Genomic DNA, 18459 nt, shown 5'->3' on the forward strand with positions numbered 1-18459 from the left:
TTTTTGTTTTTTTAGAGAGACCATTTTTAAGTTGCTTTTTTGGCATCTGGCAGTTGTCCTTTTACCTTCTTTTTGTTGGTATGTTGTAACTTTGTTTTTGTTTTGTTTTTTATCTCAATCTTTACCCCTTTTCCAATCACCCTCCTCCAGCGCCTAGTCAAGCCCCAGTCAAAATTATGTGGAATACTTCCAACTCCAAGGTCATCCTGAGATGGGACCAAGTACACGCCCTGGAGAACGAGTCAGAGGTCACAGGATATAAGGTAAAAAGTGGGCAATTTTACACTCCTCCAGTGGAGAGTGCTTAAACTGAGCAGGCTGCTGCTTGGATAAGTGAATGGTTTTATAGAGTGAAAAATCAGATACTGAAAAATGTCACTTGGCTCATTTACTCCACACAATTACAGAGTTTTATGATTATTATTATTTGCCTGATTTTGCTGATAGGTAATGAAGCATTCAAACATCTTATATTATTATGAACTGCAGTTAAATTGAAGTTGTACTGGGGCAAAATGTCACTGCGTTTAGTCCTTCACATAATGCCTCTGTGTCTTTAAAACAACAACCGCTCGATAACCGCCTACATCTTATTATTTTTGGCCTCATAATTTTTGCCACACACAAAATCTACAATTGTTCGAGCTATTGCTTAAGACAGAGTGATTACAGGAAATGGAGTATTTTGCCTACATGTGTATAATATGTATTTCAATGAAAACTTGAGGGATTGTATTTCAGGTGCTCAGGAATCCTTTTAAAGCACAATGTGGCTTATCAATCTAAAAAAAAACATAACTTTGTACATTTAAAGTGTAAAGCTGTGGGTCTGGATTACCTGCAGTCACCGCACATTATTCTCTCTACACTGAAGGGAAAATCTGAAAGTTGTACTGTGTCCACAAACCCAGAGCCAAGCTGCAGCTGACAGATCAGGGTTGATGCATCAGTACTTTAACCTTATCTCCCCTGCAGCCTCTGCTCTGCTGATCCAACACACTGAAGTACACATACCTACTTATAATAATCCTTTTTAGTTTCAGAGGCAGGACATTACATCTCACGCTGCCTGAAAGAACACAAGCTGAGATTTTCTTGTCGATGCAACAGCAACACACAACTCATAGGATTCTTTTGAAAGTGTCTTCATGCTTTGCCTCGCTTTGCTGTCTGTTTTTACTCTCTGCTGCCTGTAGGTGATGTACAGCCAAGACAAACACGGCCGTCCTAGTGTGGTGGAGACCAACACCACCTCCTTGGAGTTGTCACTGCCAGTCAACCAGGACTATGTCATTCAGATTAAACCTTTCAGTGAGGGAGGAGAAGGCAGCAGCAGCCGGCAGATTACTATCCCCAAGATAGCAGGTGGGACAGTCCTGACAGTTTGAAGATGAAAAGTGACGTCTGCTTTTGTGGGACGTCATGGCAGTGCAGCTGAGCTGGTATTACTGTCTACACTAGTACATACACTAGTGTTCAGAGCACATCAGGAATCCTGTTGTGTCTCTCTAGTTTAATTTCTTTCTAACAAATGAATGAATGTGACATTGTTCCTATTAATTAAAGACCAGTGTTGCAGTGTCAAAGCTTCTGTTGCACCCAAAACACGGCTACATTGCATTGTGGTGTTGTGAGTCTGATACCTATAGGTGATGATACCAGTTGATTGGATTCATTGCCATTAAATGTTGATGCAAAGTGAGACTTCAGAAGAATGCTTTCACTTCTTTACAGTCACCGTATTTTAGCTGCAAGACACAGTTTTCAGCGCACAGACTTATCGTGTATTATCAAACAACTCCGACATTGACTCAGACATGCAAGGAATATTGCCAGTAGCTGGATGTGGATTTTTCCTTTTAATCAAACTATGTCTTTTGCTGTGCCTGCCTCACTTTTCTAGCTCTTTGAAGGCCAGGTTGTCTCATAATTGAGTATAGAGTACTAGTGCCATCTATGGATGTAGCTGTGTGCTCACAGCACATGGTTATTAGTACTGAATGCATTTCTTTTAATCAAATGTAGCCATATTTCGTGCCGAGACGATGAAGATGAGCACTTACAGCAGACATTAAGAATCCAAAACCTTGTGAATTTTGATTGTGGGTTTTTGTTTTTTGCTTTTCAGGCTCCATAGTCATGGGAGCAGCCCCAGAGTCCTCTGCATCTTTCTTGGCCAATTTCGCAGCCCTAATACTCACAGCCAGGACTGTACTATGACAGACATCTGCAGGAACCAGGCACTACAGCTGCCTATTAGGAGGAGAAACAGCAGGTCAAAGACAGCAAGAGGCTGACAGACGCATTTCCACCTGCTCCTTACCCAACCCGCCTGAACCTTTCCTTCTCTTTTTATAAAGATCTCTTTGTGAGGAAGAGACTTTTCCTTCACCTATCTAAAGCAGTTACTGAAAGGAACTGGCTCTTTCAGAAGTCGCTTTTATGGAACTAAAAGGACACTGTGACTCTGCTGCAGTCCCTTTGAGGATGTTTATTTTCTCTGCTCTCTTCTAACCAATGGATATTCCCATGTGGTTTTCTCCTCGGAGGCCCAGTGTTGTGTGATGCACAATTGGATGTCTATATGTTTTCTCTGTGGTACCGATCGACTTTTTTCGGATGATGGGATTTTATCATGGCCGTGAAGGAGACCATCAGCACGTACATAGCTCATTAATTGAGTGAAAATGCATTTAAACCTGATTAAAGACTAAAATAGATGAAGTCATTTCCTCCTATCTGGACTGTGTTTGGAAAACTACTGAACTGTCTGTTAATAATCCCTGCCAAAAAAAACAACACAAAAGACAAAAAAAAACCTAAACAAAAAAAACAGGGGGCTAAACATCATTGCTTTATGACAAACTTGACATTTGGACCTTTGTAATTTTGCCTGGGTTTTATTCATGCTTTTATGTTTTTGCCAGGTTCCAAACTCAGAGTTGCAGTGAAACTGACTGGAGCCAAAGGTATCGAGCCAACGCGGTTCAGTTCCACCTGTTTTATCATTGTGAGAAAATGCAGCGTGTACACCCCCAGAATGGCTTCCATTGTAAACGGACTTGTGTTTCTTAATTAATGTCTTCACCTTCCTCCCTAATCCATGATAAGTGTGTATGTAAGGCACTTTGTGAGCCACATTGTTGTTCGCTGTATGTATGAAATCCTCAGGTCCCAAAAGAGCCTTAAGTCTTATTGTTATTTTTCAAGAGAGGTTATACTTAGTTTTCTCCTGTGTTTGTCTGCATTGTGTTTTTGCTCATTCATGCTATAATTTATGAGTAACTGAGGTTTTATAGTATTTGTCACTTTTGTTAGATCATATTTTGGGGCATTTGGGGCTCAGAGACTACATGCCTTTCTCCCCTGTCATTCATGATGAGCATTGTAATAGAGCGTGGCAGTGATTACAGATTTTTCTAATGGCTTATTACAAAGTAGGGAGGGTATTTTACTGTCAGCTGCTGTTTGGCATGAGATTGGTCAGTGTACGTACCTACGTTTAGGGTGTCTGAATGGATGAATCTGCTTTTAATAAACATAATGCCATTTTCCATATACTCTTGTTTTATGTTAAAACAGACCAAAATGGTGTTTGAAGTAAAACACTTCTGGTCCACCATAATAGATAAAATTGTTCTGGAAAAAGCTAATAAGACTTTCTGTTGCTGAGGTCAAGAATATGCTTTTACACTTTTATTACCTTCACATTAAGGTCACCCTTAAAATAAGTTGTTAAAGTTTATCTGAAAAGAGCCAGAGATTCACCAAGGTGGGTGACTTAAACATGACTAAGTCATCATGATAAAATGTGAACAAAGAGATGAACCAGCGTTTACAGGTTTGGTTAGAAAAAGGGAGTAAACGCAGTTTGTAGCAGGAGGCACTTCATGCTGCAATGTTCAATTCAATCAAAGATCAGGACTTGGCTTGGCAGCTAGAAAATGCTAATTCTAATCTCTTTGAAGCCTTCATATTCTAGATTTATTTCAGAGCTTAGATAATCTATTTGTGAAAATATTTCACTTCCTTTATAGTGAAACATTTTTCATGCATTTGCAGCATCTAATTTAACCATGTCATACAAACAACTTCACTTCTATTGCTACGTGGTTTGTGCAACTTCCCATCATTCACTGTGTATGTAGAACAATCAGTACATAAACACTAATGAAATGTAAAAGCCTTAACTAACCCTGGACCAAAAGCAATTAGTACAGAACATAGAACACTGTAAGTCACATTGAACCTCATTCATAATGCATTATTTTTCTATGGTCAGAAAAAAAACTGTGCTTAATTATTACGCTTAGTACTGAAACATACAGCGGGGGCTATAGCTCAGTTGGTAAAGGCAGTTGCTTACGGACCACAAGGTGAGTGGTTTGATCCCCGGCCCATTCCCCCTCCCCAGCGATGCAGTGCTGGTCCAAGCCCGGTAGAAATTGGGGAGGGTTGCGTAAGGAAGGGCATCCGGCGTAAAAACTGTGCCAAATCAACATGCGGACAATGATCCGCTGTGGCGACCCTGAACTCATGGGATAAGCCGAAAGGAGAGTAGTAGTAGTACTAAAACATACGTAGTTATAATACAAACACAGATCAAACAGAGGGATTCCCAACTCATCTCATTTTTTTTTTCTCTCCTTTATTCATTTTGAAGGAATGCAAGTACAATGTACAGCAAAGACACAGCATTAAGCAATGAAGAGCAGCAAAGAAGAGATGAAGCTACTTTGGAAGAGGAGGAGGGCTCTGTACAGAGGAGTGGGCTAGGTTTAAGGGTCAGCCAGAGGTCCTCCAATGAGACTTGAGTACCTGGTGTCTCAGCCACAGCAATGTGGAATAATCAGTGTGGTTATTGTCAGAACAGAGGAAGTTGAGGCTGACCTTACACATTGATCCGAGGGTGATTTGGAAATATTTGCCCCTTAGTGAAAGATGGTGAGAAGGATTTCAGTGGTGTTTGCTAGATGTTATTGCAAAGCTCTTTTTTTTTGTTTGTTTGTTTTTTAGATAACTGGTGCCCCCTAGTGTACAACAAGCCCATGGCCTTTAACTACTTTACATTTTCACAATCCACCAAACGCCACCAAATATACAGTACAAGGTATTCATGGATGCAGTCCTCCCCCCCCCCCCCCACACACCTTCCAGTTTGACACCAACATCCATAAGTTCACTTTAAAGAATTTGGAACCAAAATATGAAACACCAGGAAGATATTACATTACAGATGTGAACATTGACTGTAAAGTTTAGTGTCTGAAAGCCAGAGTTAGACCTCAGTATTCTTTCACAAACCTGACATGACAGCTTTTAACATTGTTTTTTTCCTCAGTTGAATGGTTTTGCTGCTGCATGTACTGATTTAAATACATTTGCATAAAAAAAAAATCTCCTTCTGCAAGGAGACAAATTTTGTAGGTCACCATAATAAAAGGTAAAGCTTGCCACGTCAGGTTTATGTGTTTGACTTTCTGGCACTTGTGTAGTTAAAAGTAGCTAGTTCGTATAAAGTTTTCATACAAAATCCGTTTGTACAATTTGACTGCTACCATAATTGGCACACTACATGTCTATGGTGTCCCTCTAACATTCACTTACCAAACCACACACAACTAAACTTACAAAGATGCTGCGTATACTGCTTTTTTTAACACTGTTATTTGCTTAATTAAGTGTTTGAAAGGCTTTGATCCTTAACAGTTAAGTTTGTTTTAGAATAAAGAAACTGAAAAACAGCAGTTAACACACTTAAAGTATGCATTGCAGGCCTACGTTATGTTCATTTTACACAAATTTATTTCAGATAAACTGATTTGTTGACATTAAATACATGTTTGTTGGAAATGAGAAGAAATGTTAAAAGCCACTGTGCTGGGGATTAACAAAACTGACTGTGCTTGATGGCTTGATTATTATTCATTTCCTTTTTTACATTTTACAAAAAAGTTTGGCTTCAAATTGTGAATAATTTGGCCATTAAATCATTGTGATTTTCCATGGTGTCTCTTTGATGATAGGAGATATCGTGATCAGTCATTATGAATTAATTTCCATATTATTCAATTACAGTAAAAATAATTCAAAAAGTGATCATGCAAACATTCCCTCAAATAATAGTTTTACGGATGCAGCAGCCCATTCTGCGACTTTACCATAGTTGTAGGTCTAGATATTTGTTTTTACTATAAAATTGGCCAAAGTGGATTTATGTCCACCTGAATCCTGACAGTATGTCTAAAAACTAGGGAACCGACTCTTTCTGAAACTTGTCTCTTTCTGAAACATCAGCATGCTCACCAGTTGATTAGCAGGTAAGCCATGTGTATTAACAGCTCCTAATTTCCAAACAAAGCACAGAATACATTCCATCGTGATGCACCAACTCAAATCATATCTACTTGCACGGTGGTCACCCAGACATCTTTGTAAATAATTATTTAAATAGGCAAGACAGAGGGAATTAGGTTGATCATACTAGCTTGACTTTGGTCCATAACACTTAAATAAACCTCACCGGAGGACCTTGTTGGAACAACATGATCCTTACTGCTCAGTACATTCTCATCCATCAGTGGGATGGGGGTGGGCCCAGAACACATCTATTCATTGACTGGCCATGCATGAATGAAAACTAAAGCTAGGACTTTTGGGTACTGGATGTACATGACATTCCTGTTGTGTTTTGTTTACATATTCCTTTTTTATCCAAATGATACATTGTGCATGGCATGAGTCCCAACGTGGAATCCTGAAAGATTCTACATTAACTTCATCTTATACACAAATTCCCAATGTTATCTGAGGAATGATTTGTAGAGATTTTAGTTGGATCATCTGTTCCAGATGTTCAGAATTCTCACACCGACATACTTTTTTAGCAGCGTAACTACCAAACCACTCCACTGAACATGAATAAAGTAAACACGTAAATGCTTGAATAAAAATAAAACAAAGACATTTGAAGAGTCCTCTTTCAGCTCTGTGTACGCGGACGGGCTCCATTTGAGCACCGCCAGCAGTTGTCAATCTATAGGGAGGATGGGTGGCAATTTCAGGTCCAGCACTTACACTTCTGATCCAAAGGGGGGCACTCCTGTCTCAGTAAATCAGGACTGCAGATGACAAAGAAGAGAAACAGTTGTCGACCTTAAATCCCTGAATCTCAAAGGAGGTTAAGGGGCTAAACTCTGGCTTGATGTCATCTTTAAAGTCTAGATTACATCTGTACCTCTGATGCACTATGCCGATCCTCAGTAGATGATTCTGTTTCCCTGACAACGACCGCCTTGGTCACCTGCATGTCTGGATGCTGCTGCTTGGCTTCCTGTATTGCAATAGCCAGCGCCTGCAAGGAAAGCATGGACTGTGTGTGAACTTCATACAAAAAAAAAAAATTGAAAAAGTTTTTCATTTCAGTTTCTACATTTAAGAATATTAAGTGTTTAGATAAAATATTTCCAATATCAAAGGGCAATCAAAAATCCTGGTAGAAGCATTTATCTACAAAGATAAGATCAACTAGGTCACCTGTTCTTGGTCGACATCGTCGTCTCCTGTGATTATAATCCTCTTCTCGATCCTGGTTTCTGAATATCCTCCTTTTACAGTCTGCAAAACACAATGGTTTTTCTTTTAGCATCCGACATTGGCCCTTTCCTCTTTTGAATAGGGTGGCCAAAACATTAACCACCAGAACCACTTCTTGCTAGAATGCCATCCAGCACAACTCCATCATCCACCATGACCATGATGAAGTAGAATCATCACTTCACTTTTCACTTTAACTTCTTTACCTTGGTGACGTGAGTGGTTGCAGAGGTAACATTTTCAGTGATGAGGACAGGCGACCCCGATGCTTCTCTGCCAAGACTGCCTACATGCACCTGAGAAAGCCAAACAATGGAACTTATGGAAATATCATAAACACACACAAACATATGCACAAATCCCCCAAAGACAACGAGTATTGTTTTTAGATTTTAGGACATCCACTCATGCACATATTCGTGAATTGATGCCTTTGGTTCGTAAGTAGGTTTAAACCTTGGAGAGCAGGACTGAGAGGCTGCAGGTGGAGTTAAAATTGGAGAGGTCATTCTATTTGTACTTACAGGGGATACACTCTGTCTCGTAGAGTAAGAAACTTCACTTAGCCCGGCGATACTGTGATCCTAAAACAGATACACTTATTATTTGCCTTGTTTAATTCATTCAGAACAACTACCATACAGCTTCGCACCAGGACAGAGCGACAATAAACTGATAAAAAATCACTGTTTCCTGTTGTAGTGTTTTTCTTCACCTACAATATTTATCACCAAAATATATAAATAACCTGCTCTGTGAACTCCACAATGGTCGTGGTGACCTCTGACCCATTGGGCTGAGTTTCAGTCCTGACATCAGTCTTCCTTACTGTCGGTGTGGGCATGACATCACTGGCCTCTCTGCTCAGCGGTGCGACAGGAGGATAGCGACTGGCTTCTTTGTGCGACTGCTCTCTATCCACTGATGATGACACTGGCACTGAGCGCTTTGGTTTTTTGGGAACTACAGGCTAGGGAGGTGGAAAAAGTGTTTGTTTTTTACACATTAGAGGAACTTTAAGATCCCTTTTTATCTAAATTTCACAAAGGCCCAGAACTCCCAGAATTATGCTTGAAAAACTATATCACTGAAGCATCTGATGGACAGGCGAACAAAAGGGCATATAAATAATCAAAATAAACTTAAGTGCACACAATATAATGTAATATGCAAACTTGAAATAAGATTAGAAAACAGGAAGGAGAAGGAAAGTCTGTTTTGCTACATGATAAAACCCATTAAACTCCAAACATGTTGCCTGTCTGTATATATTGCACGACTTTTTGTGTTCTTTGTCTGCTTTTGATGTGTACCTGCCTGTACAAATGTATTGAACAGAAGCCTCTAAATTCTCAAACACACTTCGTAGGAAAAATACCTGCATATCGTGTCGTTTGACTTCCGGTTGGACATCTTCAGGCTGGACATGTTTGGCCGGAGGGCTGCTGCTGGCCCCTCTGGACAGAGGAGCTGACACTAAAGGAGGAGGTGGTTCAGAAGGGCCCTGCTGCTGGAGCAAGTCGATGCCCAAGCACAGACCCCCATCAGGAGACAGATCCCTCTCTCCCAGTTCTGACATGCCCCTAGAGAACTCCTCCATGCCCGTGTGAAGGTCTGTTAGGACCGTGAAATCTACTTCAGCCTCCAAGCTGGACGTTGAGCTAACTGTGATACTAGAGCATTTGCGCTCAATGCCCAGGTGGGTTTCCTTCAGGTACAGGATCTCGTGGTCCTGGTCATCCTCCGAGACAGAACCCAGACGTCTCTCCCATGGTTCCCTCTGCACGAAAGATGGGTAAATAATGAATTCATATATGGTACTAGTGGTATTCTTACATTACTGATTTACTCTAATAATTACTGCGAACATCTTGAAGAAAAAATGTGATAAGTACAATAACTAAGTATACTTTTTTTTATCATTTCCAGAAGACTGGCTATATACGATAACTAGTGGAGCAACTAGTGGAGCAACTAGTGGAGCTGAGGAATGACTCACTGAAGCTTCGTTGAATGGCTCCTCATGTATAGAAGGCGTAGGAGGTGTCTCCTATAGGACAGAAACAAACAACAACATAACATAAATATTAAACTAATAAAAAGCATGTGTCAATTCATATATAGGGCTGCATCTAAACAACTAAAACACCTCTCTCTGCTTTAGCTAAAGAGAAGGAAAGAGCAGAAACAGTGATGTTTTCATTGTCACTGAACTGACATTGTGGTCTTTTTGCAGCAGCTGATTAAATGATTTCTTGTCATATTCAGTGAACCATTTTTGCTTAAGCTAGTGCTTTCATTGTATTATTATGAAAAATGTGAACCATTAAAATTTATCCATCAACTTCAGGATTTCTGTTAAACTCACACTAAAAACACACATTCCCAGAGAATTCCCAAAGATTGTAAAGCTTAAGGCTACTGTCAGAAGCATGCATAAAGGGTATATTTCTCAGGTTGACATTATTAAAAATGACTGCAAGTGCAATGGTAATGCCATGCACTGAAAGGCTAGATTTTTCAAAATCCCTTTCAGGAAAAAGGTATTCATATTCATAAATGTGGCATATGAATGCCTATGCCCTGACGAGGTTTGGCAGCTCTGCAGCCTGTGATTATATCTAATCGCCTTTTTCATTTTCTGCTATTGCTACAGAGGTGCCAAGGCAGAACATTTGGTTCAAATGCCCTTTTCAGCCATTTATAAAAAGGATTTAAATTATGTGAAAAAGAGGTTTCAAAAAAATGGTGGAAAGGTCTTGCACTCCTTGCAACAGCAGCCACCCTTTATTCTGTGAGGATGTTGGAAGGAGAGACCAGGTGTGAACGTAACAAGTTTAGGTGGTACAGTATAAAGGGGACGCCTGAAGCTTAAGCAATGGGAACTTTGCTTAAAGGCCCGCAAGGTTCTGAAATGGCCAAGCAGATGTCAAGCTTTGCAGAGGGGAACGAGGGAAAGCAAAAAGCTCCTTGGCCCATGGACGTGAATTGTGTCGATCAATGATGCAATGCAAAGGAACGTGAACTTTTGCTTTCTCATACACAGCCACATGAGTTCTGACGTATGGGTGTGGGATTGTTTTTTTTGTTTTTAGATGGTAAATAAAAGATCTGCAGGACATCGCCTGAAGCTCATGCAATGTTTAACTTTCCGATGACTGACAAAGCAGGCTGCGGGCAGATAGTTTACCGCTTGCTTCCTCTTGGCTGTTTCTTGGGTAGGTGTCCGGTAGTGAATGTGGCTGCTGTCCATGTTGCTCTGTCTGTCCCGGGACCACTGTGTTTTCAGTGGAAGAGTTCGAGGGGGAGCGGTAGGAAACTTACAGCTAGAGAGGACATTCTCTTTAAACTCTGAGTTGTTACGAAAATGTTCTTCTTGTGGCATGCCTCCCCTTGTCCACTGACTCTGCCCTGCTATACCTCTGCAATCTCTGAGCTCCTGTTGTCGAAACAACTCATTTTTAATCTGTTGATGGATTTGAGTTTGCTGCTGATATGACATTGCAGCTTCGCTGTCGTATTTGGTGGCCGCTATGTTTTCCTTGACAACATCTGTGGCAGACTGTGGAACAGTACAATTATTCACTCTCCTCCCTACCTCACAGAATCCGTCTTTTGATTTTGTCATCTGTGCATCCCCAGTCACAGCAAAGACACCTCTATCAGAATGGCTTTGAGTTTGAGGGTTTACAACACCTTTGTTCTCTGGATTCAAAGACTTCTTTGATCTCTGTGGCTTGAGAGGGACTGTTTTGGTGACTTCTGAGTGCGAGTTCCCAGTTTTGTTGCAATCTTTTTCTCTCAGGGGGCTTGGGTCTTTTATTTTCCAAGTCTCACAATGCCTCATGTCAGTCTCGATTCGGCTCTCGTTGTTCTTTGGGAGAGAGTCCACAGTCACTGGAGTTTCAAAGTTTTTTGGTCTGTCTCCATGAATGTGCTCATACTGATAATCCTTCACAACTCTCTCTTTATCTGCCTGAGATCCATATCCATTTTCTTGAATAGCATTCCTTGTTAATGAAGCATTAGTTGCTAAGACTTCACCCATGGAGCCCATATATGTTAGTTCTTTAGACGTTTCCCGTTTCTGTGATGTTCCAGGTCTAGTTCTCAAATGGTCCCATGGTGTTTGACCATTGTTCGGTTCTGCTTCAGTCCAAGAGGTCACGGCAAACATGTGTCTAGCCACAGATGAGGCCTTATTCTTTTCCGCTTTAGAGTAAGTATCCAGCGTTCCTTCATAAGCATCTTGCTTGTCAATCAATTTGGCACCAGTGGTCGCCTATGTTGACATAGAGTAGACAGTTTTATTAGCCTAGCTCGAAGTGTTGCGCTTTAATTTTTGATATCATTGTTACCCTACATAAATATTAAAACGTAAATTAGTATTCAGGAAGAAGTAGAAGTGCTGGGGCACCTGTGACTAGGCAATCTTTGATGGTTTTTTTTTGTTTGTTTTTTCGATTTTCTTTGTTTTCACTGTTTCGACAGAGTAGTAGAAGTAGACATGATGGGAAAAGGCTGACGAATACAACATCCAAACATGGAAGAAAACACATTTTAGTGCCGTAGTAAATATCACGGCTAAAAAAGAAGATGTTGTTCTTACTGGTTTGCGCTCCGGGGTTCCTCCTGGAGGAGTAGCTGAGGACAGCCGTTTCTCCCTCTGGGCCATCTTGCTGTTGGGCTGCTTCAAAGCTCTCTTCAGCTCATTGATACTGGCCTGGTGTTTTTGTAGAACATCTTCTGTCTTGTCCAGGAACTGCTGCTCACACAGTGAAGGGCCAATCGGGGGACAGAAATGTGCCACATTACAATCTGTAACAACTGTTTCTAAAATGTTTGTGCTGTAATTCTGTTCTGATGTGGATTGTTCTGTGTTTTGTAAATGTGATGTAGGTTGTATTCAGTGCTATGAGATCCAGCTACAGTTACATTTAAAAGTCTAGTAAGCAGTTGTGCAAGCACAGTTCAGCTAATTTAGCACTATTTTAGTAAGATATATCAAAAACATGCTCATATTTAACCTTTGGAATATGGAGCACAAGGGTCCAAACACATTTTGATTTGTATTATTTCAGTGATCAAAAGCTAGACAGATAATACATTGTAACTGGCTCAGACATGCAAACATATGATACGTTATTTTGCTGTAGTAATGCACCAAATTATCACAGCAGGTCAGCAACAGAATAAAATGACCTGTTTCAACATGAATGTAATTGCTGCAGCCGTTTACTGTGTTCTCACAGTAACCTGCACACCTGGTGAGGGTCACACACACATACAGTACTGTAGCACATGCCAAGAAGAGACGACAAGCAGTACCTCTTGTTTGGGCCGGGGAGTGACCAAATCCTTGTCCAAGAGATGAGGGAGCCCGAGGTGGGGCAAGTTATTAGAAGAGAAGGGTTTTGAGCAAAGCAGGAGGTTGAGGGTTGGGTTGGGTGGAGCACAGATGCGTGCAGAGACAAAGAGGTCAAGTGCTGCAGGTGAGTCAAAAAGGCAGGCAGCCAAATAGACAAAGAAACAATTGACACTATTGGGCTTTGAACTGGGAGCCCATGATATTTATGCCACTGAAATTCTGCCAAGAAGACAGGAACAATCCATTTCTGTGAGCCAACTGATAATTAATGCAGTTGTGTGCTTGGAGAGGGGGGATTACTCCCATACTTCTTTCATCCAACAATTTGATGAGAAGGCAATATTACACCACAAATGAACGGACCAGTTAGCGACTAATGCTTGAAATGCAATATTTCCTGCTGTGCTTTGCAACAAGGAACTGCACAAAAACAATACAGACTAGATAAATAAAATAAACTCATTTGTGTATATTTAAAACAAATAGAAATCTATGTCCAGAAAGCCAGTTTTGTGTAAAAGTATTATCAAATTAATTTTTAATTTATTACAAATAATGAGATTTTTATGGATCTCAGCTAGAGTACCAGGAGATTTGTTAACAGGGGAGCCACTGATTCACTGAATCATCAAGAGTGCTTAAGGGCCATCTGTTTATCCTGCTAATAACAATCAATCCCTCTAATTTCACACAGGGACACTGTTAAAGATGCAAGCTCATAAACATGTGTTGACAATTGAAAAATGAAGCTTTTTCCACTGGAGTAGGACTCTGATCACTAAAGAATTTCCACTGAGACTATTTCCCAAAGGGCAGATGGGAAAGAAGAAAAGAAACAGTCTGAATAAATGTATATTAAACATTTCATGCCTATTCATTTGAAGATCAATACAAAACATGCAGATTCCATGGATTTTACTCATTCAAATCCTGGAGCTCATGACATGACAAGAAAAAACATCACCTCCAGAGAAACATGTCGTGCTTGACAAGCATAGTACGAATGCATGACCCAGAACAACCAAAACCACACAGACAGACACTAAGGTCTTAGGCCAAAATACCTCTGGTTTTGAGCCTATGGGCGAGCCTGCCTCCTCACCCTACAGGATGGGACGTGGTGGAGGACCAAAGTCAGAGGGGAAAAAAGCACTGGTTAGCTATGAGTGTGGATATTAGAGCAATGAAAAGGCAGGCAGGATGCTGTGCTAAAACGTAACAACATCTGAAGCAAAGAGGTCATGTTGGTTATTGGAGGATTGAAAAAATAGTTAGCATTGGGGTCTCATACGGAGAAGTCATAAAATTACGGGAGCAGAACATTGGCAAAATTATGCCAAGCAGAGAAAAACATGGATGCCGATTACAGTATTAAATGAAAGGGAATATGGGGGAGGAGGATGAGGAGTGTTAGTAGAAACTTATATGAGCCAACGCAACTGCTTTGCATATTTCTCAAATTGTGATTTGTCACACCATATTCTGAGATGGGTGTTGATTGATAAAGACCAATAGAAACAGCCAGGCAACCTTATCTGTAGTGAAAGCACATTTTCTTGCTACCTTGAGCTCCAGAGTCTTGGTCGGTGTTGAGATGGCGGTGCTCCATGTCTGCCTCTGATCTTCATGTCGCTCCAGCTCCTGATCCATGTACTGGTCTTGGTCTTGGTCATGATAGTGGTACTGATCATGTTCCAGATCTAGGCTACCCTCTTGGTCCAAGTCTTCCCTGGACATGAACTGTGTGCGTTCACTAGAGCTTCGCTGGGACAGCTGGTCCATACTGTCACCAAGAGCTGAGGCTGGACAAGAAATAAAGGGAGGAACATTGAAAAAAAATCAACCACCTCAACTTTTACATGACATGATTTCTAATGAGGTGTGGAAAGCACCAAAGGTTTGCACAGGAATTCCAGGATAACACATGATTCTCACAGAACTGGTGGGCACTCCCTTCACTGTGAGGCTATAACACTAAATCTAAAAAGGTTACACTTTGTCAGGGTATAAGTATGTTTTCAATCATAAAGCTCTTTACTTCATTCAGTTTTCTCAACCTGAGGGGCTGGAGCTATTTTAATGCCTCACATAATGCAACACTGAGTGCTCACCTCCATCAATGCTGCGAGGCAGCATGTACCTCTTGCTAACAGACCGATTGAACTGTGGGGCAGGTCTGTCAATCAGAGCACTGGCCTGTCTGGTCTGGGCTTGGGTTCGCCCACTGTAGCGGAACTTGGAGCCAATCACCAGGAAACCCTTGGGAGGTGGCTCAGGAGAAACCAACCTGCAAGAAGATTTGTTTTCTGAAAATCTGCCTCAGATACTCAGATCCTGGACCTGGCTGAAATCAATTACTATATTACACAGTTCAAAAGAAAGACAGAAAAGTCCTTATTTTCTCCTTGTCTCCACTAATGTCTAAGTATTTTACCAGGATGTTATAATATTTGACAGTAAACGTAAGCAAATAAATATTTCAGGGTAATTAGTTATGTTGAGTTTATTAGTAGGTGTCAATTTCTTGTGATTTCTCCTGAAAGAACTAAAGACCAAAAATGTTCCTCTCTGTCGAGCATTAGATGTGGAAATCTTCAGGGAAAATATGAAACTATAGCACCAGCAGCTCATTAGCTCAACTTAGTGCAAAGACTGCCAATGTCTTTCCTAGCTGAAAATAAGGTCAACGGTGCAAATTATAATTACTGTAGTTTTTCCAAAAACAAGTGTCTTTGTAAGATTGCTCTGCAGTGTAGTGTAAACAGTTCATGCAGGGTGCGATGACTACAGTGCAGAAAGAGTGCAGCTGTCAATTAATCTGTGAATGTGACCATCAGTTCCTACCTGAAGAAGGTGTGGTGCTCAATGCAGACCTTCCACAATCTCTTTGATGCCCGATGGTTGGGCAGCTTGAAGCCTATGGTGCTCTCAAACTGTTCATACTGAATGGTGAGGGAGACGAGTGGAGGTGTCAGAGGAGGAAGAAGGGAGGTGAGGAAGAAAAAGGGTGTGAAGGGAGAAAGTGTGGGGGAAGATGGAGGGAGGGTGGCAATGTGAATTGTGTTTACTCCGCAGCAGTGGAGAAATCAATGTTGTTTTTCTGTTTACTCGTAGCAATATATTCTCACATCTCCCACTGCCATGTCAGGTAACCAACCTACAAATTACTAGTTCATGCACTCACTCCGTCAGATGTTCAGTGGTGTGAACAGAAGAGGCAGCTTTCAGATCAATAGGTTATTACCAATATAACAGGTATTTAAACATGAGGGGTAGTCCATTCACAATCAGAACTTCTGTTCCACATAAAACCATTGTGGGGACAATTTAGAATAAAACGACTTGACGACCCTTCAGCCAAATTTAAAGTGATGGCTGACTTAGGAGGATAGATCTGCAGAACAAAGCACATTCACACAATGGCCTTGGTATTCACTATGAAGATGTCAATATCAGTGGATTAAAAAAAGAAAAACATGCTGCAGATTCACACCCAGAAGGCCAAAGAATGAAGGAGAAAAACTGCAATTCGTAATAAGTTTTGGGAGCTAGAACCATAGTTTGCTGTGGTTTTTAACACTTGCAAGTAAAATCCTCAGACAAAGTGCAAATCCTTATGGCTGGCTAATCGGGCTTTAAAGCCACTATAAAAGCAGAGGAGGCAGAGAAGAATAAAAACGTGACCTATGGGCCTAATCTTTAAGAACAGCATCTATGAGGGCTATAAATAATGGCTGAATTTTTTCCTCCTTTCAGTTGTCACATGGTTTTCAGCAGATAAAAGTAACACAAACCATGAAATTACTACTTATGCTGCTTGTGACCAGCTAAGAGAGACAATGAAATAGAAATGTGGAGTTGGCTCTTCATCTATCAAATGATCCCTCAGTTTTGCCAGAGTGATTGTCATAAGCTGTTCTAGTGGAGTTGTGCATGCAATTAGCGTACAGCGAACTCCTACTAAGTCAAGCAAGATGTAAAAGACAAGATAATGACCTCTCCAGGTCGGATCTTTATATAGAAGTTGCTTCTTTTGTAAGATATCTTGAGGATTTTCGGCCAGGCAAACCGGTTGATCCTGAGGCGGTCGCGGTAGATGAGCAAACCATTGGCGCTGACACCAAGCATTATGTCGATTCCTTCAGAGTCCTGATGAATGCAGGCATAAATCATTAAAAAAACTCACAAAAAAGTGTGCTGACAGTTGAAAAGGCTAGAAGTACTATCTCTATACCTTAGCGTGATGCAGGTCCACTCCATACATTGAGAGCTTCTTGGCATTTTCTAGGAAGTTCACCTCTGCCTCTGCTGGACTCATACCCCTGCGACATTCATTGAACAAATCAAAAACACGAACATCTACAATTATCCTCATTGCCTGTAATATAATTCATACAGTCCTAATTTTCTGACCTGTAGTTATGGTGAAGCTCCATCACTCTCTCCTCCAGCTCACGAGTCTGATTGGGAGCAAAGCGGAAGTCGCTAACATAGTCTGGGCCATGTTCCTCCGGCTCGTAGTCTCCCAGTTCTGCTTGGACAGTGTATGAGCCCAGAAGAGCGTGGGTGACAAACGAGCAGGGTAGACGACCAGACAGGATGTCATCTCTCAGCTGCAGGCACAGGTAGTACCTGGGAAAAAAAACAAACAAAACACAGAAACTTGTCTTTAAGAAGTATGTGTCTGCTCTGCCAGAAAGCTGCTGCACATTCACGGTGCTTGGAGAATGAAACTCAACGACTACGTGACTTAATTTATGTGGTCTCCTCAATTCAAATGTAGTACCATCAGATCAATGTTTTGTTTTGTGCAGTACTTTGGTGTATGTCCAAGTGTTGGCAATATGACATTCCTTTCACCCTCGACAGTGCTTTGGGGTTAATGCCAATTGGCACCAAGATAGTGAACAGGATAAACACTAAACTCATTTTAGCATTGTCATTCTGAGTATGTTAGCATGCTGGAAAATTTTAAAAACTTGTTTAATTTGGCCTTAGTCTGTCAAAATTCACACCCTCACTAATACTTCTACATCTGCATCAATTGAGTACATACCTTATCTATGCATTTATTAGATGAATGAGGAGGAACCTCAGACATACAGTAGTTCCTACCACGGAATCCCTGAATATCCTCCAGTAAAAAGACTCAGATAACTTATTTAAGTAAGAGATTTTTTTTTCTGCTAGCTCTGGAGGTTTTTATATAATAGTCTCCCAGTCCTGCAGAGCAGTGGGGAATTAGGTTTGTTGTCCTCAAAGAATTTCAAAATAACCGAAACCAAAAAAAATAGCAAAAGCAAGAGTTTTCATGGAGATTACTGTTGGAAGACGAAAGTCAAATAAGAACTGGAAGCACTGTACTGTTTTGCATATGTCTTATGTAAATTAACCAGGAACCCAAAACATTAATCTCACAATAGGTGAAAGAGAAAATATAATTTTTTGACTAACAGATGGTTCTCATAGTTTGTTTAAATAATATTGTAGTCTTC

General features: G+C 40.7%; 2 protein-coding genes across 14 annotated transcripts in view; one reads left to right on the forward strand and one right to left on the reverse strand.

Moving 5' to 3' along the window:
• cntn3a.1 (contactin 3a, tandem duplicate 1) overlaps nt 1–3558 on the forward strand; it is a 66123-nt gene extending 62565 nt beyond the window's left edge. For 3 of the 5 annotated variants that reach the window (XM_067527038.1, XM_067527036.1, XM_067527037.1), the window contains exons 21-23: nt 151–263; nt 1197–1365; nt 2129–3558. In XM_067527038.1, coding sequence (XP_067383139.1) covers nt 151–263; nt 1197–1365; nt 2129–2220 — 374 coding nt within the window. In that variant the 3' untranslated portion in view covers nt 2221–3558. Of the gene's footprint in view, nt 1–150; nt 264–1196; nt 1443–2128 lie in introns of all 5 variants that reach the window. The other 2 variants (XR_010916355.1, XM_067527039.1) reach the window with 2 other exon arrangements.
• Nucleotides 3559–4615: 1057 nt separating this feature from the next.
• si:dkey-178k16.1 (band 4.1-like protein 1) overlaps nt 4616–18459 on the reverse strand; it is a 35162-nt gene continuing 21318 nt past the window's right edge. For 2 of the 9 annotated variants that reach the window (XM_067527033.1, XM_067527027.1), the window contains 18 exons: nt 17378–17596; nt 17199–17286; nt 16961–17113; nt 15809–15906; nt 15076–15251; nt 14528–14766; nt 14029–14067; nt 12925–12954; nt 12206–12361; nt 10787–11878; nt 9596–9646; nt 8975–9376; nt 8345–8566; nt 8121–8180; nt 7803–7892; nt 7537–7617; nt 7238–7354; nt 4616–7121 (listed from right to left, as the gene is read on the reverse strand). In XM_067527033.1, the coding sequence (XP_067383134.1) occupies nt 7116–7121; nt 7238–7354; nt 7537–7617; nt 7803–7892; nt 8121–8180; nt 8345–8566; nt 8975–9376; nt 9596–9646; nt 10787–11878; nt 12206–12361; nt 12925–12954; nt 14029–14067; nt 14528–14766; nt 15076–15251; nt 15809–15906; nt 16961–17113; nt 17199–17286; nt 17378–17596 (3319 nt within the window). In that variant the 3' untranslated portion in view covers nt 4616–7115. The remainder of the gene's footprint in view (nt 7122–7237; nt 7355–7536; nt 7618–7802; nt 7893–8120; nt 8181–8344; nt 8567–8974; nt 9377–9595; nt 9647–10786; nt 11879–12205; nt 12362–12924; nt 12955–14028; nt 14068–14527; nt 14767–15075; nt 15252–15808; nt 15907–16960; nt 17114–17198; nt 17287–17377; nt 17597–18459) is intronic. The other 7 variants (XM_067527028.1, XM_067527032.1, XM_067527030.1 and 4 more) reach the window with 7 other exon arrangements.

The sequence above is a fragment of the Channa argus genome, chromosome 13 (genome assembly GCF_033026475.1).
Source record: "Channa argus isolate prfri chromosome 13, Channa argus male v1.0, whole genome shotgun sequence".
NCBI classification, from domain to species: domain Eukaryota; kingdom Metazoa; phylum Chordata; class Actinopteri; order Anabantiformes; family Channidae; genus Channa; species Channa argus.